Raw genomic sequence first — 23,943 nt, forward strand, 5'->3', positions numbered from 1 at the left:
TATTGAAGCTCTCACTTATGACGGAGGAATACTGTAAAACGAATCAATCACCTTGACTTACAAAAGACAATCAAAGTGTAAAGTGAACATAGATAAAAATAATAAAGCTAAAGTTATTAACCATGAACTATACATAGAAATAAAATCATATCATGTTACTTCCAACGCAATACCGGCAATCATATCCTATCAAGTCTCAAGTAACCTATTATCTCCTTTGGGGCCAATTCAAGATCTGTCATATTCCCCTTAGCTCCTTTGGCAAGAAAATCAGAAACTTGGTTTACCTCTCTATATGCATGCCTAACTACCAGATTCGATCCTTAGCGGATTCAGAAATTTTCTCTCAGCTTGAATTGACTAGTATCCCTCTTCCTTACCATTCAACCAATTGCTCAACAATTGAGAATTTGTTTCGACCACAATATTAGTTTGTTGATGAAATTACCCAAATATCCATGCATAGTAACACAAAGATCTATCAATTCACTCAATAAATTAGTTAGTCGTCAATCATGCAATTATTTAATAACCAAAAAATAACATAAAATAAATTAATTGTATAACATCAATCTTAATAACGAATGAAAACTCTTTAAAGAACTTTTTAAAAATAAAACCCTACGGAATACCAAACCTAGAAAAAATTAATTTTATTATTTGAAAATCAAGTACAAGTAAGTCTCAATTATAAAACCTTTGTTAATTGACTCTCTTACTGGACATAACAAACAACATGTTTGTCTTTACTGCATTAGCAGCCAAAACATCTGACGATGTTCAAACATTGCATTTTCTCCTGGAACTCCAGTGGCTGAATCACGATCACTCCATCTCCAACATGGAACACGATCACACTCTTTAAGAGAAACAATATGAAAAAAATTTTAAGGAGATTTTCTCACCAAAATAAGTACTAGAAAGTGCTCTAAAATCTCAAGGACTGAATCTTTGCAGATTCTAACTAGTACGACAATTTAAATGTATTCTTGGAAGCAGTTTCCAAGTCATAGTGAAACTCTGCTGATGTATTCTGACACTTAGTACTTATTTTTCAGAAGTAGCAGTTTCTTATTCAAACTCTTCTCTAAATAAGACAAAAACTCTTGAAACTTGACTTCTACATTTTTAACTTATCTAAAACACTTCATAACAACCTCTAGATAGAATAAAAATAACTTTAGATAAATTCAAAGTGTTTTACATTCATCCAAATTAGAAAACCCAATATAAGATTCAGGCCCGTTTGGATACATAGGTGAGATTCTCACTTCATCTTATTTCATCTCATCTCACTATCTAAACGGGTCTAGTGTAAGTTTGCAGGCCATCAAGCAATGCCTTGATCTCAATCATGGTGTTAGAGCTACAACCATAATAGGCCATAAAACCATCCAATAAACCCCTTTAGAATCCCGAACAACTCCTCCACCGCCACATTCACCATGGTTCCCCAAGCTGCACATCAATATTTAACTTAACAACACCAATGGTGGGAAAGACCATAGTAGAGTCACAGTTCTATATGCTTTTAAAATCAAGACAAGAAGTCCTAATCTATGTAATATAGCTTCATCAGTTGTGCTTAACTTCTTGCAAGTAGACACTTTCACTATATGTTGAGACAACATGCTTTTAATTCTAAAGTGAACCACGATAGCACGTTCAGCTATTCCTTTCATTCGAGCTTTGCACCTTCAAATCCAAAGACACCAACTTCTAATTCTATCAAGTTTCAGACCCAACAGCCCTGCAAAATACCCTCACATATCAGCTGCTAAATTACTCAACCATAAAACATGATTCAGTGTTTCTACATTTGAACTTTCACAAACAGTTGCATTTATAGGTCATAGCAATATTTAATCTTTGTATATTGGAATCAAAAGGTAAGTTTTTTTGGAAGAATTTCCACATAAATAGACTCTTGGAAGTGCCCTATACCATACCCATTTTGCCTAATCCACTTAGCACACCACCTGCAGATTAACTGACAATTTTAGCCCTAAAAAGTGAACTTATTATTTATTTAAAAAAAAAAAAAGACAATTTGAACAGAGGGAAATCCACAGCTCCACATATCATATTCATACCTACTTAGAGAGAGAAGTTCAGACCCCAAAAGTTGCAGTCAATGCAAAACTTTCAATCAGAACATAATTTAAGAGAAGATGTAAAAAGATTTTATAAAATAAATTTATAAATTAATGTGATTTTATAAAATTTATTAAGTCTATTTTATAATAAAAATAATTTTATAATCTAACATATTATATTAAGTCATATCAATTTGTGAATTTATTTTTATGTAATTTTTTTATAAAAAAAATATTTTTCTTAAGAGAAACGCCTGTTTTTGTGGGCTTTCGTTGACTTTCCTGCAAATGAAACACATGCATTGACTTTTTTTTTTTTTTTTTTTTTTTTGGGTTCAATGAATCCATTGACTTTTATTGCGGAGGAAAACGCAGGCCGTCGTATAGTACATTTCTGCGCCAACAACCATTAGTGCATTAATAATCCAATGTTATTCGAAACACGGGACCTTTGAGTTTTTTTATATTAAAATAATTTGTAATTATACAAGTTATTATGTTTTTAAGTTGATGTATAGCACATGATCATTCGCATCATTTAAATTATAAAATTTGATTTATAAAACTCAAATTTTAAAATTTTCTTTTAAATTAAATTATATTATGTAAGAATTTTATTAAATATTCTCTGCACACCGACTTGAAAATAAATTTTTTTTTAATAATACTCATAGTAAACATATAACTTACTACAACTTGAGTGATAATTAACACAATTTTGAATTAATTATTAATTTTGAAGTAATTAGTATTTATTTGCTCAATTTCTTATTGTAAAATTAAAATTGTGGCTATATAATAAGATTTGTGGCAATTTCCATTTTACTAAAAATAAAATTTTAAAAACATGTGAAAATGTTGGGTTTTTTTTTTAGAAAATGTTAAAATGTATTTAAGAAAAATTTACAAAAAATTTACTTCTTCGCATGTTAGTTATTGATATACTGAAAATTATGAAATTTAAAATTTAAAATTTAAATTAAAAAAAAAACTGAAAAATAAATTTTATAAATAAAAATATAAATAAAATTGTAATCAGAGGTAGCACTAATTTTTTTTTTTTTTTCGTTTGTTGGTTGGATGCACTCATAATTTTAACTTATGAGCACTACGGCAACGCCGCAAAAGGTTGAAAACTTTGACGTCAAAACCAAACCAACGACATCGACCGAAACAACGAGTTTTGAGTCTGTCGTCGTCTTCGCTGGAAGTTTGAGTTGTGAATCCGAAAGAGGTGCATACAACTCCCCGGCACCGCGATCTCCTCCTCCATTTTTATTTGTACTATAGTTTTTCTTTGACTAACATATCTAAACTATAAAAACTTGGTGACTTTGATCGCAGCCAATCACAATTTTTACATCAAGATCAAATTGTGACAACTCTAGAGACAGAGACAGAGAGCTATGGCCGTGTATGTTTCTTCCCAAAATTTGCGATGTTGGTTCTTCTTGAATTGGGCCTCAAATTCTATGTTTGTTTCTCTGTTTGGTAGCTGAGAAAGAGTAACGATTGAGAGGAAAAAAGTATTGGGTTTTAGTTTTTTTTTTTTTTAAGTAATGGGGATCCAGTGTAACGGAGAGAAAGGGGGAAAAAAAAAAAACTCTAGTCGGAAAACGAATTTTCTTTTCGGAATTCAGGAACCAATATAGCATAGGAGATTTTTAGGATTTATTTTGTGTAGTTTTATTTTTAGAGCAAACTAATGGACGGTAACTGTCTTATTTGGCGAATCTCAGTTGTAATGCTCCTGAAAGGAAGAGGTATGTATTCTAATTTGGAAAATTTTAATGCTCACACAGTGTTGCTTCAGCTCCTGGGAAGGTCTTGTTGACTGGGGGATACCTTATTTTGGAGAGGCCAAATGCAGGGCTTGTGCTCAGTACCAACGCTCGGTTTTTCGCAATTGTGAAACCACTTCACGAGGAGATCAAGGCCGACAGCTGGGCGTGGGTGTGTTATTCTTCTACTTTGTCCTTTGTCGACTGAGTTTGATGTCATTGGTTTCATCTTTTTGTTGATTCTTGTGTGTCAATTTCCTCCTCTGCAATCGGTGATTCTTGTCAATTTTCTTCTCTGCAAGTGGTTGAGCCGTTGAGGTAGCATTTGCCATTCTTCAGACTGTCTGAAATTTTTATAATGGGACAGATCGTGCTATGTCAAGAGTGTGAAGTGGGAAATGGGAGTAACAAGTGGGGTATACAAGCACTCCGCTTGTTTTCTGTGAACAATTGGGGAAGGGAAAAGATGTAAAAAAAAAAAATTATTTAGTCTGAATGTTGCAACCAAATGGTTTCACGTTATCTATCCTCGGCGGTTATAGCATACATTAGACCTACTTGTTAACCCAAAAGAAGTGGTCAACTTTCTTTTACTTTTGAGCCATTCTTTAGATCATTAGAAAAAGTTCGCAGAGATAAATAGTTGTTATGGCCAGTCTTAGCAGATTGCAAAAGAAAGCTGTTTGATCATTCTTGAACTGCTAATCTTGGACATTGTTTCTGAGAGTCTGTTCTATAAGTTCGTTCAGAAACCAATAATTGGGTTTTCTGGAGCTTTGTCTCTTTTGGTGACAATTTTTTCTGCTGGATTACTTTCTTGTTTTGTTTTCTTTTAATATACTCTTAACATGCTAATTGACGATAATGTTTTTCTCCCATGGTGTAACAACCATAATGTTAAATGAGCCTTTCAGAATCAATTTTTTCAGCAAATACTTACCAACATAATACAATGCCATCCTAGCCCCTAGTGTAAGCCAATGATAACTTGATAGAGTATCTAAATCTTACTTGAAAATAAGATACATGTAAACACCAAACCCATGTCATGTGAGACTCTAGTATTGATGTCTCATATGGATATGGGTTTGGAGGGCTGTATCGAAGTTGGGAAGTGCTGTGAGATAGGACAAAAAGCTAAGTTGAGAAATGGACTGCAGAGCAGTTTCTTGGTGGCCAACTATGAAAGTCAATTGTTGCCTGGCTATGAATGCCGAAGATGTAGGGATGCAACTTGGTAGGTTGAACTAACCCTAAATTGGGCTGGTTCCCAGAGATATAAGCATGAATGCCGAAGGTGTAGGGATGGAACTTGATAGGTGTAAATTAACCTTAAAATGGGCTGGTTCGCTGAGAGTTATAAGCATGACTGACCTTTTGTTGATTTGCTTCTATATTGCAATCAACCCAGCCAATCTCTGATGAGCTGCAATTCTTCCAAGTCAGGCCAAATGCTGGCTATAGTGGCGTTTAGTGAAATGAGGTGATGCTCTAAGTACTTGTTTTAGAGCGGCATGATTTTCTCATATGCTGCTATCTGCATCCATTGTTCAATAACTTTTATTCAGTTCCTTGTGTTGACAAATAATGTTGTTGACTCATTAAGACAAGCCCGCATTGGGAATATTGTTAACACGGTGCTGAATTTCTTGCAACTTCCTGTATCGCTTTTCAGGCATGGACAGATGTGAAGTTAACATCTCCTCAACTTTCCAGAGAAAGCTTGTATAAGTTGGAACTTAAAAACATGACACTTCAGTGTGTCTCCTCAAGGCAAGTTTTTGTTATTCATGATAGTCGTGGGCGTTTATCAATTCTAGATCTTCAGTTCTCCAAAATATTTTTAAGTTTTTTTATTTCATTGATGCTCATTGATTTTTTTTTTTTTTTTTTAATCTTTTTCTCGACTTGATCTTCTCGTTTTCCTTCTTGGGGATATTCTTTTGCATTCTTTCTGTCCATTATCAATTATTTAAACAGCATTGCTTCCATGTGACGAAATGGTTATAGAGAATGCTGAGCCTTCTCCGAAGATGATTAATTTTACTTTTTTTTCATACTCACCAACCATGTGCAAATGATAAAGAGAACCTGGTCAAATGAATTGTTTAAGTGATATTTATTATATTGGCTAAAAAATTTCAGTGAGTCAAGGAACCCGTTTGTGGAACAAGCAGTGCAATACACTGTGGCAGCTGCGCATGCAACATTTGATGATAATAAGAAAGAGTTGTTACAGAAACTACTTCTACAGGGTAATGTTTGATGCTTCCTGTGTTTCTCTATCAATGTAAAGGTTTCCAGCTTCAAGGATCTAATATTTTAACTGGATTATTATGCAGGTCTTGATATCACAATTTTAGGTTCCAATGAGTTCTATTCATATCGGAATCAGGTATTTATTACCCTTCTATGATACTTAAATATTTTTCAATTTGTTGGTGGAAACTCTCACTCTCTCTCTCTCTGTTTTTTTTTTTTTTTTTACTTATTTTAAATTTTCTTTCTTGTTCTTAGTAAAATTTTCCTCAAGCGTTTATCTTCTTAACACATGCCTTTACAGACTGTATTCCACGCTTGTTTGGTAAAGTGCCAATATTCTCTGTTGTTCTTTTCTTGTTGTAATTAAGCTTGTTGTAAACTTGTTGTAATTAAGCTTGCCTTCAACTATATGTTCTTTTCTTAATAAATCCATTCCAAAGTTTTAGTTTGAGATGTTTACATCTTCTACCCTTTTCATAGATTGAAGCACGTGGGCTACCTTTGACGCCAGAAGCATTAGCTTCGCTTCCACCTTTTACATCGATTACCTTCAACATAGAGGAGTCAAATGCTGACAATCGCAAGCCAGAAGTTGCTAAAACTGGATTGGGTTCGTCAGCGGCAATGACAACTGCTGTGGTTGCTGCTTTACTCCATTACCTTGGAGTTGTTAATCTAAACTCAACTAAAGATCAGCACAAAGAGAAGAAGGGTACTGCTGATCTTGACGTGATACACATAATAGCTCAAACTGCTCACTGTCTTGCACAAGGGAAAGTTGGCAGTGGGTTTGATGTCAGTTCTGCTGTTTATGGCAGTCAACGTTATGTCCGGTTTTCACCCGATGTGATTTCTTCAGCTCAGGTGTGTGGGTGGGTGGGGTGTTTGTTTGTCTTATGGCTGGTCATTCATTGTATGGAGAGACTACACCCTGATTTTCATTTGTCCAAATTTTGCTGTCAGACAATAATCGTGGAGGCCATACATAATTTAGGCTGACTTTACTAGTTTTTCATGAACACATGGGTGATAAGCATAGGCCACGCATTCAAATTTGTGTGGCCTCCCTCTTGTGAGTACAGTTTGCAATGTGCTGTGCAAAGCCTTTTAAGGAAATATACTTTCAACTCTTTGATGTGATACACCATGCCTAACCCTTATTAACTATAAAGGGTTATGGGCTAGTCGTTTAGTTCTACGGGGAGCTTGTGTGATACCCCATATGATAAGGATAAAGGTAGGGGGTGTATGGAGAAGTTCTTACTCTTTATAAGGTTCCAATGGGGTTCTAATTGTATCATTGACTAGTCCTTTTGGAGTATAGGTCTGTGATTTGGGCCTTCCGTTGGGGCGTTACAAATGGTATCAGAGCCTATTCCAACTATAAACGTGAGACTTGAGCCGTGCCACCTACGACAGACTAGCTTGACGAGGACGTCGGAAATTTAAGGGGGGTAAATTATGATATCCCCATATAATAAGTATAAGGGTAGGTGGTGTCTGGGATCCTACATTCCTTAGGAATGAAAAGTTCTTGCTAAGGTTCCAATGGGGCTCCAATTGTATAATTAACTAGTCATTTTGGAGTATAAACCTGTGGTTTGGGCCTTTCATTGAAGCATTACAGCTTGTGACTCTCTACTTCTTCTTGGCTCGTTTTTATTTACAAGTAGTCTCATCCCCCTCACCCCCCCCCCCCCCCCACGCATCTCCAAAAAGAAGAAAATAGAAAATAGGAAAAGAAGAAATAAGGAAAGAAAATATAAGCAAATTGAAAACCAGAAAGAGTGTCCAGATGGTCTTGCTTAAGTTGCCACAACTGATTTTATTTATTTGAACATTGCAGGTTGCAGCAAAAGCATCGCCCTTGCAAGAAGTGATTGCAGATATTTTAAAAGGGAAATGGGACCATGAGATTACTAAGTTTTCCTTGCCACCATTGATGACCCTTGTAAGAATTCTAAAATTTAAAATTTGTTACAATATATGTTTGTTTGCAAATATAAAAGCTTTTATGAGATGCTTTTAGATATTATGCAGGCAGATAAATTATTTAATGAAATACCACATTCCCTCTCTAGTTCTAATACCCTACTTCACATGAGTTGTTTCAGCCTGTTTCAATTTCTCTTTCTTTTTTTTGATAAAGCACAGTACTGGATAAGAATTGTACTTTTTAATTGAGTTGCTATACACCACACTCTCATTCTATTTTGATCATACTAAGTAATATGTGGCACATTCATCACCATTAGATGATAAAGAAGCATGCAATAAATGATCATTTAATGGTGATAAATGTGTCATATCTTACTTAGTGGGATGAAAGTGGGATGGTAGTATGGTGTATAGAATTTTCCTTTTTAATTACATGAATATAAAACGAAATTGATGTAGCTACCTGTAATGGCTTTTCGATTTGTTGGATGGAACAGTATCAGTACTAACTTTTTTGTTTTCTCATAGCAAATGTAAAAAAAAACCTGTTTACCAGAAAATCTATATCTCAATCAGACAAGCTTCATGTGCACTGTGCAGTGGATTTTAATTTTGTAATGTGTATAATGTGTTCAGTTTAGTGGTTCTTTGATTGAAGTGTTTGCGTCCATTTAAGTTGAAATATTGGAGTAAATATGTGAAAATAACAACATCATAAGTGTATATCTGAAAAAAGTAATCAAATAAGTAATGGAAAACTGGTCTGCAAAACAGAACTTTCCAACAATATCTTGTTTCTCTTCTCTTCTTTTGCTTTCCTTAAACAGAGGTGTAAAAATCATCTTTGTTTCTTAAAAATACTTCGAAGAATGCCTGCTCTTATTGGTTATTGTGCTTCTTGAAGGTACTAGGAGAACCAGGAACTGGAGGTTCATCCACACCATCAATGGTAGGTGCTGTGAAAAGGTGGCAGAAGTCTGACCCTGAGAAATCCCTAGACACATGGAGGAAGTTGTCAGAGGCAAATTTTTCACTTGAAGTACAACTCAATAGTTTAAGCAAACTTGCAGAAGAACACTGGGATGCATATAAATCAGTAATAAACGACTGCAGTGGGCTTAGGCCAGACAAGGTAATTCTCGAGTTCATTTTTTGTGCATCTGCTACATTTCTCAGTGATGATTCTCTGGCAATGAAAAACCATATGGAAGGATTTTTTTTCTTTAGGAGTTTGAGATACATATGTAGGCTGCATAATTTTGGTCTCCATATCAAGAAAAATGTTTTCATCTTTTTTATGGTCATCGTTTAATTTAGAGGTTCATTCCCTGTGGACTACCTGAACTTCAGCTAATTGGCTAAGGAAAGACAAATATATGAATTCTGGAATTATGCGGTAGCTTTTCTACCGCACTTGCCTTTATATTTTGTCCTTGAATGTCTTGGAAAATATTCCTCGTTATGCAAAGCATCATGTGAAGTCTTAATATCAAGTTAAGCAATTTACTAAAAAGAGAGAGCCATTTCCAAAAATTTGTCCTGGGTAGGATCTGTGGGACCAGATTATAGGATCATTACCCACAAGAAATAAGTCCTTAAGCTTCTGTTTTGAATTTTAGAAAACATTATAAAGCTGATATTTCATCTTGTTGGTAAATACTGAAAGATTTAGATCACTATTGCAGCACTTTGTTTTACTTACCTAAAAAAAAAAAAAAAGAAGTTTCCTTTCATTAGAGACCTTTTACAAATAGAATATGGATAGTTTAAGCTTAATAATTATGGGCTGCCAAATGCTTTAAGGGAATATCCAAAGTTCCATTCTCAAAGTTGTCTAATGGGATGAACAAAATTGGTAGACTGCATTGCCTCTGAATAACACAGATAATTTCAAAAAAAGGTTTGCTTGTTTTATTCCACTATAACTGTCATGACGAACTTATTAGTCTGTGACAACTATTTGATTGGTGAATTTTTTTCACCCAATTAATTCGGTCACTGTCTTTTTTTTTTTTAAAACTTATCTTCGTGGTTTTCTTTTTTGGGTGTATGGTTTTTCAGAGGGTGGGGAGTGGGGGAGAGCAAGTGACTAATGTCGAGCTTATTATCATGGTTTTTACATGTCTTACCATGGATTCATTTATGTAAAGGAAGTGTAGCTTGAGCTTCATTTTCAAATTGTGAACTTCAAAACTCCATACAGGGTCTGCTTTTGGTGGGTCATGGGCAAGTTGTTGACATTTCCTAGTCCATTTCGGCTGTAAATTTGCTGAGCTTAACATTTTCGCTTTCTGCTTTTTATTTTTTCAAAGTTTGATTTTTGACTTGTAAATTTTCTGAACAGTGGTCGGAGCGAGCTTCTGAACCAAGGAAAAAAGAAGTTGTTAAAGCATTGTTAGGAGCAAGAGATGCTATGCTTGGGATCAGATATCATATGCGCCAGATGGGTGAGGCTGCAGGTGTTCCGGTAGGTTCTTTTCTCTTTGGGTGCTTGTTTCTTATTCTTCTTTTCGTGTATATGTTTTTGCTATTCTAAGTAGAATGTTTGTTAAGGTGGAGAATTCACATAACAAGAATGAAATTGTTTGAAATAGAGTAAGAGTGTTACGTCGTCCATACTCAGGTAACACTTAATAATGTGGGTCTCCACTCAGTCTTTTTTTCTGATTTATTTTAAGATGTTGCAATATACCGATCAAAAACATAACAAGAATGAAAAACAGTGATCTTTTATTAAGTGATGGTGAAAAGCAAGACTCTATTCGAAATGCCTGTGGTCAATTTTTAAATATACAAATCTTCCTGGCAGAAAGATGGTAAAGAGATGAATTCTCTTGGGGGGAATAAATGAAATAATGTGCTGAATAGAGAGAAGAAGAAGAAGATTTCTTTGTTCTCTTTTTATCTCAGAGATTTTATTTGCTCATTTGCTCTCAAAATCTTGTTATTTGCTAGATCTTTTGCTTCTGATTTGTGGCTGAAAGTAGCTAAACATATTATTTTGATTGGAGTGGTGTGGAGAAAACAGAGCTTGAAGGTTTCATAAAATGTCTGTGTCAACACAACCAAGCTACTAACTCGGCTGAGTTGTATTGCTATTATTAACATAACTGGGCTCAAACTTAAGTGTCGCCATGACTGGGTTAATTTCAGTTGCATATTGCTGACGAGGAACAATCAATTTCTTGAAAAATCAGAATAATGGTTGAAAATTAGGGATTCAGTTGGCAAGAAAGAGAAAAGAACAGGACAGTAGTTTGGGTATGGAAAGAGGAGCAGACACACCTACAAACTTCTTTTTTTGAAAAGTAAACGGTAGTATTAATAGGAATAGGCATAGCCCAAGTACACAAGGTAGTACATAAGAGATAAAATCTATCTAGTTTTATCTATAAAAGAAACAAGAAAATCATGTACATTTAGGCCATTAAAATCTACAGCGATAGCCCAAAGAAATAAGGTGAGGAAAAATAAAGCTCTAAGTTCCTCTATTGTCCGCTCCTTGTCTTCAAATGTCCGCTCATTATCCTCTCGCCATATACACCACATAATGCAGATAGGAACCATCTTCTACACAGCTTTGATTTGTGGTGCACCACCCGGCATTACCCAACTAGCAATACTCTACCACTGTCGCAGGCATCACCTAGTTTAACCCTATTCGACTGAACACTTCGCTCCATAAGTCTCTAAGACACACCTACAAACTTCTCCCATGACCAACCAAGCAATTTAATTGGAATCCTAGGTTGACTTCCTCTGGTACTTTTGGGGGTAAGCCCTCATTCCGAGGTCAAAGCCTGCTGCTACGATTTGAGGTTTTTTTTCTTTTTCTTTTTGTGAAATAGAAACATGCTAGCCGAAAAGATGATGTAGCCACATGCAAGTGCATGGCTCATGTTTTACTTGAGTTTTTGGAATGCTAAGTTATTTCTTTTCATAAGTTTGCTGATATGGCTCATTTTGGGCAATGTCAGCATTTACAATGTTAGATGCATGATAACATCAGCCACTCTAGCAATTATTTTGTCAGGCCATTGACAGTCAGGCAAATTCTTATGATGAAACCTTTTCAAGGCATTGGTGAATAAATTAAGCAACTGATAGTATAGAGACATAACTGAACCGTTCAAGATTGACTTTTTCTAACTTCTCTAGTTCAATGCACCTTTTTTCCTTTCTTCATCTCTCTCTGATGGGAAGCATGAAATTGGGGTCTTGCTTTTTTGTCTTTTTACTCTTTTAATCAACTCGACTGCAAAATTCAAGTAAGTTGCAGATAAAGCCTTACAGAGGAGCTTCAACTTCTGCTTTAGTTGGCATGGCAATCAAGCTTGGACAATGTACAAGAGGAAAAGTCTAGGGTTAAGTGACCTGACTCGAATTTCTCATAGGTGACTAGTTTTTAGGATTGTAATTGGTTGCTTGGCCTAGCAGCTGCCCTTGGGCTCTATGATATCTGGGGCCTGGGGCCCTCCGGCTACTATAGTTTAGCACCTATATTTTAAAGGCTTACCTCAGAAAATACCACTGATGTTGTTTAAGTATAATCCTATCATTTTTATGCGATTGTCTTTTTGGCTCTTGTTATTGCACAGCCTGTGTGTTGTTGGTTTCTCCCTGCCCTGTAATGGGTACTTGAATGAATGTTCTTTGAACCCCAGGCCAAAGTAAAGTCCAATTAACGTATAACCCACCTGACATAGTTTTAGGTCAAAACTTCCATTGAGCATCCCAAGCTAGTTAGTTTACTACCTGTAAACAGTATGACCATGGATCGTAGCAGCAAGTGGTTTACGATCCATGGTCATACTGGGAGATGCTGAAGTGGGAGGTGTGCTGAGCTTCTAGCACTACCATCCAATCTATTCAAGGTGAGAGTCTCAATTACTCTTGGTGGGTCCTCTCTCGATGATTGATTCAACATTGATTTCATGCTCAAGTTGAACAGCCCTCCCTCCATCCATGGATTCAAATAATTTATTGGTGTTAAAAATTCTGCTGCATATATGATTCCATGCTTGTTTCTTCTCTGAATCTGATCCTAGCATCAGTCAATCAGTATTCGACATGAAGAGAGGTTACTCTTGGTGGGGCCTCTCTCGATGATTGATTCAACATTGATTTCATGCTCAAGTTGAACAGCCCTCCCTCCATCCATGGATTCAAATAATTTATTTGTGTTAAAAATTCTGCTGCATATATGATTCCATGCTTGTTTCTTCTCTGAATCTGATCCTAGCATCAGTCAATCAGTATTCGACATGAAGAGAGGGAATAGCTTTTACTTTAGGCGAGAACACATGTATCTGTTTCACGGTGAAATCATACTAATATTCAATGTTAAGTGCATAACTGCTGGCAAACCATGCAAAGCCAAGTGGTTGGTTTTTCAAGCTTGGTTTGCTAATTCAAGTACAATCTGTTGAATGAACACTTTAATCAAATTAATCAAGAGTCAAGTAGCTTGGTTTTTCAGCAAAGAAAGTCAAGCCAAGACATATGGGAAGTGATGAATTTTAGGTGGCATGAGGGTGTTACAATATACATTTGATTCTTTGTGCCCTGGTGTGTTGTTTTTTTTAATGTTTTAGATTACAAGTTGTCCCAAAAGCTTATGCAGATGGGAAGAGATGAATTTAATCATTTTATTTATATTGCAACACTCCCCCTTAATATGTTGGGCCCAGCAAGTGAAATAAGTAGTTGAAGTGGAGGTGGTGTGTGGATTCAACATTCAAATTCCGGATCATTACTCTGATACTATGTTGAATTATGGTGCTTTTTATCTATCTTTTACTTATAAAAAAAATACCAGCTCTTCCAAAATCTTTAGAGGGATGGGAGGGATAAGGTTAATAAATTTATTTATATTAAGATTGAGCAAGTAGCAGATTGTCCTAACAACCTTTATCAACGAAAGGTCAAGTAACTCTGTTCATTTTTAGCCCAAGTTAACCCTCTATAGATCTTTATCTGTTAAGCCCTAAACATTCTGGTTGATAACTTTTTTAAAAGATTTCTAGTTTCCAACTCTCTGATGGGAAAAGTTACAGACTACCAACACAATCTGCAAGTTAATTTAGCTAGGTACATGGATCTGATAGCCCCATAACTGGTGTTATCATTTTGTGAATACACAGAAATTTTCCCATGTTTTTTCCCTTTGTAAATTTTTCATTAGGTGCGATTTTTTAGTTTAACTTTCCAAATTTGCAGATTGAACCCGAATCACAAACTCAGCTTTTGGATACTACAATGAACATGGAAGGAGTTTTGTTGGCTGGAGTTCCTGGAGCAGGTGGCTTCGATGCAATCTTCGCTGTTACCTTGGGGGATTCTGGTCGCAATGTCAGCAAAGTATGGAGTTCAGTCAATGTTTTGGCCTTGTTAGTTAGAGAAGATCCTCGTGGTGTTTCTTTAGAAAGTGGAGATCCACGAACCAAGGGGATCACAGCAGCCGTTTCTTCCATTCATATCGAATGAACCGATATTTGCAAACCAGAAGAAAAAGATCCTTAATTTAACGGTAAAAGTAGGTTTAGATCTGTTGTAATTTCTATGAACGACGAACATAAACTTAGTTATTCTTCCAGCAGACTGTCCAGATATAGATTTTATTTGCCATCATATTTAATGGCAAATTTCCATTGTCTGCACCTTCTCATTTCGGTTTTCCTTGAGAGAGAAAATAATAAAAAAATAATGGTTCTCTTCTTCTTTGAGAACAGTTTATGAAAATGCTGAAAGTCGTCTTGTCCTCGTTTTCATTCTTAATTTAAGATTATATGATAAACGTGACAGCCATTTCTAGCTTGAAAAGAAAAACAACTTCAAATTCTCTCTTGTATCCATCCAGGAGGGCATATTCTTGAACTTGTATGCATCCTTCCATAAAGTAAACAGCGGTATTCCTCTTCCTTTATCAACAAGCACGCATTTTTATTTCTTTAGGACTGTTCATCCGGGTTGGGTTTTTTTCCGGCCGGTCTGGAACCCGGGAAACCGGATTCCATCTACCGTATGGTAATTGTGTTCATGTATCTTCGATAATCATTAGCAGGATAAAAATACTCGGAGGATCCGATTCTCCAGATATGTTTATTCATCTACCATATGGTAATTGTGTTCTTTTTCAGCACTTTCATGGAATTCATATCTTGTGGAAATACCATTCAAGATGTTGAGAAAAAGAAGCTTCCCAGTTAATCATTTGGGTGGGGCAGGAAAAATAATCAATTTCACCAGTAATCACTACAAGAACAAGTTCCATTCTTGAAATGGTGGAACCTATAACGGTCTCTTACAGTAATCTCTCGTTCATAAATCATTGAAATATATTTAGTGTATGTGTGACAGTCACTACACATCCTGAGATTCCTAGCTATCCGAATGGGAGACCCCCAAGATGTATGTATGAGTGCAAAAGCAATTGCCAATTTTTGGCTATGAGCTTTCAATCTCTCCCTCTTCTCTTCTTCATCCGCCTTAAGCAACACCTGTGATGTGTCTGGGGAATAGCCTTCAAACTTCAGCTGCCATTCCATCTGGTGGATCATCTCGTGAATGCCATGACATTGAGGATGAGACATATCTTGGGAAACAAACTTATGGACTTTTCTCTTCACCTCAACTAGGCTGCACCCCGGCTTCTGCTCAATGCCCTTATCAACCATTTCTGTCCGGATTCTAGCCACATCCTCCCACCTTTGTGCTCGCGCATACATATTGGATAGTATCACATAATCACTGGGATTCTGTGACTTCAATTGGCCCAGGTTCTTAGCTGCAATCTCCCCTAGTGCCAAGTTATGATGAACTTTGCATGCACTAAGCAGGCTCCGCCACACAACATCATTCGGCTCAATGGGCATGCTGTTGATAAGCTCGGATGCTTCATTGAGCATCCCAGCTTGCCCCATGAGGTCGACCAGACAACCATAATGTTGACTTGTCGGATCAATCCCATGCTCGTATTTCATCCTGTCAAAACATTGAAGACCCTCCTTGACAAGACCAGCATGACTACAAGCACTCAACACTCCCACATAAACAACATCATCCGGTACCATACCTTCTTCAAGCATTTCCGAGAAAACTTTTAGAGCTTCCCTACTGCGTCCGTGCATGGCGAGCCCCGAGATCATCACAGTGTAGGAGAATTGGTTCTTCTTGGCCATGTTTTGAAAGATACTCAACCCTTTCTCTAAGCACCCACTTTTTACATACATGTCTAGCAAAGAAGTTTCTACTATAACATTGATTCCACTAATGTTCCTCAACAAGGACCCATGCGTGCACCTTCCCAAATCAAAAGAACCCAAACGAGTGCAGGCGGAAAGCACACTGACTAATATGCTTTCTTCAGCCCTCCAACATCCCTCACGATTCATTTCCCCAAAAAGCATCAAGCACTCACACCATAAACCCAAACTAGCATGAGCTCCAATAATAGCACTCCAAGAGGCAACAGTCTTCTGATCCATTAACTCAAAAACATCACAAGCAAGCTCTATCTTCCCACATTTTCCATACATGCTGATTAAGCTGTTCTGCACAAAGACATCAACTTCAAGTCCAAGTTTGAATATATGTCCATGGATTTGCATCCCTTTCTCAAGTGCCCGTCTCCGGGCACATGCCTTGAGAAGAGCCGGGTAAGTGAAATTGTCAGGTTCAATTCCTCTATCAAACATCTCATAATAAAGAAGGAAAGCTTCCTCAAAGCTCGCATCCTTGGCATGCCCTCTGATCATGGTGTTGAACACAAAAGTATCCGGGTCCTCGATTTGCCGGAAAATAGAGCAGGCATAATCCATGCTGCCCCAATTCGAAAGAGCACAAGAGGCCACAAGATTGTTTGAACAGAAGGAGTCACAATGGAGGCCCAGTTTCAGCATTTGGGCATGGACTTGTTTGAATTCTTCCATACTTTTGCATCTCTTCAATAGGGACAAGCAATCTTGGTCCCTCAATCTCAAGTTGAATTCTGTACTTTTTGATGAATCTTTTGGTGGCAACAATAGATGAATTTGGTTAAGGACCGATGTCCTAGTCATCCTGTCATCCACACCATGACAATACCAATCTGGATTGTTATTATCGGCGAAGCACAGTTAAGAAAGGAATGACAGGCGAACCCAGCATTTCATTCACGAAACTATCATCTAGTTGGGAAAAACATAAGACGAAAAGTGAGAGAAAATGACCCTGTGAAAGTGTAAGGCTTCTGATCTATGACGGATCAAAGGAGATGAGTATCGATCAAACAGGCTACAAAGTAACAAAAACATTCGAGTAAGGGAAATCCAGAAAGGGGAAAAACATTTGAGTAATAGCAGTAGTTATGTTCGTCGAGGAAGGAAGCAGCTTGAGTAGAGTTGATTGGAGAGGATTTTGAATGTCATCCATGAAATTGGCAAAAGAATGGCAGCCAGAAAAAGTGTGTCAGATTATGGGACAAGCAGATTCTGGATAGGATAATGTTTGTGTCTTTTGGAGAAAGGGGTTGGCTCCCTCGTATTCCTCTTTTTTCCAGTTTCTAAATTACCATGTTTACCGTTAGGCCCTCCCACAACTCAGGTAAAATCAACACAATCGTCACAACGACAACAACAACAAAAAAAAAAAAATGCCTTTCCATTTAATCATAAAAAATTTGTGTATGAACTTTGCTTATTGAGGAACTATATAGCTCGTGAAAATACCTTAGTCATGATGGAATTATACAAAAATTAATTCATAAATTGACATGATTTGATGTGGTAGTCAGATTATAAAATTACTTTTAGTATAAAATAGATCTAATGAATCACAAAAAATACATCAGTTTGTAAATTTACTTTTGTGTAATTTATTATTTATAAAAATCTCAAAATGCAAATACTTTTTTTCAATATTTGTTAATGTATAGGGCTTTCAAATCAATAATATAACTTAATAGCCAAGGTCCTTTGGACCAATTGGCAACACCTTGATTTTTCTGTAAGAGAACCAATGATCGGTCATGGATGCAAGATGAAAAAATATCTGGCAGTTGAATGTGTCAGGAATGGTGAAAATATTTCTTTAGAAAGTACGAAACGAGTTACTTGTAACAAGGAAGAATCCTTTTTGCAGAAAAATGGTGGAAAATCCTCTGTCATATCTGCTTTAGAGAGGAGAAAAATGTTATGCATGTAATTTAGAATTGTCCAGCTACAAATGATGTGTGGGTAGAGCCTCCTAACCCAATTCAGAAATGGGAAACTGCAGAATATAACTTTCTTAATCTTTGGGAGAAACTAGTGGAGAAATTGGAGAAGGCTAACTTAGAACAAATAGCTTATGTCATGAGGAGATTGTGGCTCAAAAGAAATGAATACATATTTGAAGAAAGGTTTCAAAGCCCTGGCAGAGTAATAAGATCATCAAAAGATGGTCTTCAAGAGTTCCAGTCAGCACAATTGAGTTCAAAGGGAACTTCTTCTGCAACACAAATTGGGGGGATATTGCAGAAGTGGAAAAAACCAAATAGAAGTTTTGTAAAGGCCAACTGAGATGCTTCTCTCGACCAACAGAACAAGAGGAAAGGGACAGGCATTATTATCAGAGATGATAAGGGTGAGGTAATGGCTACTACTTGTGGATGAAAGAACAATGTGACACAACCTGCATTGGCTAAATGTCTGGCACTGGCATACTCTGGAGTTATGTAAGGATCTTTATTTTCAAAAAGTAGTTATGAAAGGGGATGTTTAGGCTGCTGTCAACGCTGTAAATAGTGATAAGGAAGATATGTCCTACATAGGTCACATTATAGAAGATGTAAAAGAGTTTCTAATGTATAAAGCTGAGTGGAAAGTGCAATACTCACATAGGGATAGTAATACAATGGCCCACCTTCTAGCTAGGGAAGCTTTGCAATTAGAGAATGAGAGGGTATGAATTGAGGATGGCCCTGAGTTTATACTTAGTTAGTTGACAAGAGACAAATTATGTAATGGTTGACGTTTTTATGAATATGAATGACAGAAAGTTTACACTAAAAAAAAAATAAAAAACCAAGGATCAAATCTCCGTCCCCATTAAAAAAAATAAGTTTATGAATAGAATTTTTCTTTAATTGTACTCATCCTTATCATGTCAAGAGGGTTGTTCTGAAATAGACTTAGATTGGTTAGGTTTTGTCTAAATTTGTAACACGCAGGTTCAAAATTTGGATAATAAAGTAAATTTACTTATTATTTTTATAATTATTAAAGTATTTATCTTTTATTTATTTCAGTTATTTCATAAACTCTTTTAAATCAATTATTAATTATGAATTAAGAGTTTGTCAAAATTTTTATTTCTTTGTATTTTTAGACAAGTTTAATTAAAACTACACTTCCCCCGTGACTCAAATTGTCAAGACCACTTCCTCCACGTTTTTCTCTCTAATCTCGTAACCATACCGAGTCCCTCTCCCACCGAGAATTCTTAGAACCACTCCAGTGTAAACACGTCAAACCCCAATCTCCATCTATATATTATTCCCTGTGTCAACTCCTCAACACACTAACACAACAAACAACACAAACTCAATTGAGAAATCAGCCTCCGTTTCACATAAACAAATAGAGCCCAACCAATCTGTGCTTCTCCACCACTCTGTTCAAAGGAGACCCCAAGTCGTGATTGGCGTAGATCACCATCCAACTTCATCACTTCCCATCTCTTTCATGGTAAGTTCTCGTCGATTTACACACTTCCTCTACCTAATTCCTTCTCTGTAACCACCATCAAGGCTAAAAGTATTTTTGTTCTTTTCTTCTTTCTGCGTTTCACCGCAAACAGAGGCCTCTTACAGTGTTTTCCACCACCGTCAATCTTCACCAAACCCACCACCGCAAGTTGTCCCTCGGTGAGTTGAATTGTTGCACACACTCTCTTCCGTTTTGACCCACTCATTCTTGAGCTAACGGCACAAATCCCACTCATCTCTCAGAGTTTCCATCACCATTGATCTCCAGCCACTAGCCACCATCGTTGCACTCCAGCATCCTCTCAGTAAAACCATGCTGATATCTCTCTTTTCCTTCACCATCATTTTCTTCGGTCTAACAATATTTCTCTACTTCTAAAGCTTTGTAGTTACTGATCTATGTCCAGCCACCCAGATCCGTCGTCGCACGACTTCTGCTTTCTCTCACGGTAAGCCCAAGCACCTCATTGATTCGCACGATGTCTTTCTTCTCTAGTGTTCGTCTCTTTATGTTTTCGTGCATTTGTGTCGAATCTCCTTCACTTTTATTTCAACTTTGTCCAATAAAGTCCTACACCTCTTTGCATATCACCAAATTACCCTTCACACAATATATTTGAACTCTCGTAAAAAGTCTCTAGAAGCTAAAGCCTCATTGTTTGTGTAATCTCATTTTTATCCTTTTGGTTTTGTCGTGTATCATTAAGTCCTGCACCTCTTTGTATATCACCAAATTACCCTTCACACAATATATTTTAACTCCCGTAAAAAGTCTCTAGAAGCTAAAGCCTCATTGTTTGTGTAATCCCATTTTTGTCCTTTTGGTTTTGTCGTGTATCACCATTTCTATCTTAGTTCAGTTTTTCCATAAAACCTTTCATGCTTTTTAGTTAATTATAAAACTACTATTTGAGCTTTTGTTGTGTACTCTTTCCCATAAGCCATGCAAGCTTTATGATTATTTCAAAATAATGCCCTCCAACCATTTTGGCTCCACTTTTCAGCTTTTGTAAAATGTCTCTTGAAATCTTTGGAGTGGTACACTTTTAGCTTTTGTGTGGGTATGACAAAATGTGTTTAAAATGGGTCTCTTTACGTCGGCCTATTTTTACTTACAGATGTAATATATTGACTTGGTTTTAATTTGGTTCTTGTTGCATATAGTTGACACTTATACTTTGTATACAATTTAAATTATATTAAGTATTCATTTACGATTTGATTATGATAATAAATTACAAGGATTTGAATTTTAAGTATAATAAAGTTTAATTAGTAGAATGAATTTCCAATCTTTATTTATTGGATTTTGATAAAATTATTATGCAATATTATTAACTAGAAAATAAAGGAATATGTTGTGACTTTTGAATCTTATTTTTATTTCGTAATTTTAGCATATATAAGAATATTTATTAAATTATTCCTATTAAATTATTCTCTATGATATCAATTTAATTAATTGGAATGTCACAACATTTTTTAAGAAATTAGTGACATATGGTATTCCATATAGGTAACGATCTATAAAGTGAGATTTTAAAATTTGCAATACGAGGTAAGTATTTTGATCACAAATTAGAATAGTTACAATTCAACTTATATAAATTATTATTAGAGCCAATTCTTTGATAGCCATTTTTTATGTACCACTCATGTCATATGCAAGCATGTCACCAAGCATAGCACATGATCATGTCATTCAGCATCATATTTAGATTCAGAAATTTACAATTATTTATATCAGTATGAATATCATGCATTTCACATCACATAAGACACGTAAGCTATCTTAAGTTCAAGTGCAAGATAAGATCGGATCAATTTAATCAAATAGCCATTGAGATGTATGGTACCAATACAGTTTCAGGGTAGATGTGCAAGTCACGGACTCAAGCGTGGTCCACCATAGCATGCCAAAATACTATCAGCAGCTCCCCTTGTTGCATCAAGATGTGGGGGCGGTGCACAACCTTGCACATAGGGTTAAGTGTGTTAGTCAGTCAAATCATTCAGATAAATCATATCAGTCAGTTAATTAAAATAAATCAATTATGCCTAGCATAATCATCGACATGAACAATCATGATTGAAGCTCTCAACATGAAAATTCTTATATTTATTACATTTACGTTGTGATGAATTTCTTACGTAATCTTTAACTCATTTTAGTCTATTTCATGTTTTTAACCACCTAGGTGATGATGATGAACACGAGCAAGCAGACCAATATTAGAATGAGCAGTTGATTTAATTTCAGACTTCCTAGAATAAAATTATTTTTATGACACAAATTTTATTCAATTTATTCATTTAATGTTTTTGGAAGATATTTTATAGACAGTTCTTTTTATGAAATAAATGTTAATTTTATGTTATCAAATATGAGATTTCTTGTCATGTTATATTTTATTAAAATTATGTGATACTCGTAACCCTTGGGAATGGGGTGTTACAAAATTGCCTAAGATTAATCCAAGTAAAATTACTTTGTGAAAAAACAAAAGAAGAACAATCTCATGAATGCAAAAGTTTCGTATATTTTATGCTAGTAATTTGAACAAAAATTTGGATTTACTATCAATTTGGCCACAAACGGTTCTATGTTGTTATTCCTTTGCAAAGTTTATCTTGTATCTCCAAATTATCATTTATTTTTTTCCAAATTGGGCTCCAAACTACTAAAATTAACCATTTGCATCAAAACAACAACATTTTTTTCTTATTTTCACCCTGCACAATCAATATTATTATTATTATTATTATTATTATTATTATTATTATTATTATTATTATTGTTATTATTATTTGAGTAAGTTGCCTAAAATATTCTCATTACAATGAAAGAACTACAAAACCGCCCATTAAGGGGTGGTTTGGAATTTGGATAATGAGTTGAGATGAGATGAGATGAAAGTTGAATAAAATATTGTTAGAATATTATTTTTATTAATATTAATTTTGTTTTGAGATTTGAAAGAGTTGAATTATTTATTGTATTTTGTGTGGGAGTTTGAAAATTTTGTAATAATTAAATGAGATGAGATGAGTTGAGAGACTCACTCAATCCAAATAATATTCTCACTAAAATATTAGAAGATAAACAAAAGCAACACTAAACAATAATAAATAACAATAATAAATAATAAAATACTAATAATAAACTATAAAGGAATAATAAGAAAAAAAAGTAAAAATAATAGATTATTACTTTTAGATTTCAATGAGGGCATTTTAGTGAACATGGATGAAAATAAAAAGGACAATGCTAGGGGGACCGAGAATGGTGCCCTTGCATTGTACCGACAAGTGCAAATACATTTTTTTATTGTTTAACTATTTTTTAAACATCTTTAAATACTTTAAAATTCTCAAATTTATTAATAGTCACTTTCTTAATCATTAAGTAAAAAAAAAAAAAAGACAATCGATCAGCTTTATCGATTATGTTTCTCGGTCCATGTAGCATTTCCCAAATGAAAAATAAATGTGATTCAACGTGATACTTTAATGTATAAATTAAGGGTTTGGTTGTATGAGTTGTAAATGGAAGGATGTGGGCATATAAAATAAAATCATTTGGATCAATTGACAACACCTTGATTTCTCATTAAGAGAATCAAGAATTGAATCCCCCCTCCCCATGTATCAAAAAAAATCTTCCCTTTATTTTATTTATACTTATTAATTTATGGACTTATTGGGAATTTCTCTCGAGCGTCAATTCTTCTTTTTTATTATTTTTAACATCGTCTCAATACAAAATGCATATAAAAAAATTTATCCACTAAATTTTCATTATGCCTATTTCCATAAAAATCGATACAAATAAGTCTAAAAAAATTCTCAATAATAATAAAATGTTATGAAAATTCCTACTTAACAAACATAAGGTTTTTATTTTCTTAAAAGAGAAAATGTAAATTTGAGGTGGGTGAGAGAGCCCAAATGCAATAGCACTTGGAAGGAGTGGAAAGTATAGGTGATCGACATCACAATTGATGCAGTTGCAACTTAGATTTTGTTTTCAAAAAAAAGAAGACAAAAATTGAAAGTAAACAAGAAAAGACAATCAAACAATCACACGACACAAGATTTACGTGGTTTAGCAACTTGCCTACGTCCATGAAGCTGTAGAGGA

At 35.3% G+C, this 23,943-nt stretch overlaps 2 protein-coding genes and 1 long non-coding RNA gene across 5 annotated transcripts; 1 reads left to right on the forward strand and 2 right to left on the reverse strand.

Moving 5' to 3' along the window:
- Nucleotide 1: 1 nt before the first annotated feature.
- Nucleotides 2-22,080, reverse strand: LOC121234559. Its single transcript, XR_005934416.1, has 4 exons — nt 21,906-22,080; nt 18,540-18,544; nt 583-591; nt 2-14 (listed from the first exon to the last, which is right to left on the reverse strand). It is a non-coding gene; the product is annotated as an uncharacterized LOC121234559 (long non-coding RNA).
- Nucleotides 3,190-14,818, forward strand: LOC121234558 (phosphomevalonate kinase, peroxisomal). Of its 3 annotated transcripts, none has more exons than XM_041130525.1 (11): nt 3,190-3,330; nt 3,441-3,510; nt 3,899-4,049; nt 5,553-5,650; nt 6,023-6,132; nt 6,220-6,272; nt 6,620-7,003; nt 7,986-8,090; nt 8,982-9,209; nt 10,422-10,544; nt 14,297-14,818. In XM_041130525.1, exons 2-11 carry the CDS (start codon nt 3,503-3,505, stop codon nt 14,561-14,563), a joined length of 1,527 nt encoding a protein of 508 aa, XP_040986459.1. In that variant the 5' UTR covers nt 3,190-3,330; nt 3,441-3,502; the 3' UTR covers nt 14,564-14,818. The 3 variants fall into 3 exon arrangements, with proteins under 3 accessions (XP_040986459.1, XP_040986458.1, XP_040986460.1); XM_041130526.1 differs by having other exon boundaries at nt 3,223-3,330; nt 3,428-3,510; XM_041130524.1 differs by having other exon boundaries at nt 3,211-3,510.
- Nucleotides 15,296-17,624, reverse strand: LOC121234557 (pentatricopeptide repeat-containing protein At1g31920). Its single transcript, XM_041130522.1, has one exon. It carries the CDS (start codon nt 17,134-17,136, stop codon nt 15,319-15,321), a length of 1,818 nt encoding a protein of 605 aa, XP_040986456.1. The 5' UTR covers nt 17,137-17,624; the 3' UTR covers nt 15,296-15,318.
- Nucleotides 22,081-23,943: the final 1,863 nt, after the last annotated feature.

Source organism: Juglans microcarpa x Juglans regia, chromosome 6D, assembly GCF_004785595.1.
Source record: "Juglans microcarpa x Juglans regia isolate MS1-56 chromosome 6D, Jm3101_v1.0, whole genome shotgun sequence".
NCBI classification, from domain to species: Eukaryota; Viridiplantae; Streptophyta; class Magnoliopsida; order Fagales; family Juglandaceae; genus Juglans; species Juglans microcarpa x Juglans regia.

Bases quoted from the DNA above. Each gene is read 5' to 3' on its own strand.
- LOC121234558 (XM_041130525.1), top strand. The intron at 6,133-6,219 runs GTAATGTTTGAT...ATTATTATGCAG, and splicing joins ACAGAAACTACTTCTACAGG to GTCTTGATATCACAATTTTA. The intron at 7,004-7,985 runs GTGTGTGGGTGG...TGAACATTGCAG, and splicing joins ATGTGATTTCTTCAGCTCAG to GTTGCAGCAAAAGCATCGCC.
- LOC121234557 (XM_041130522.1), bottom strand. From the start codon at position 17,136: ATGACTAGGACATCGGTCCTTAACCAAATTCATCTATTGTTGCCACCA.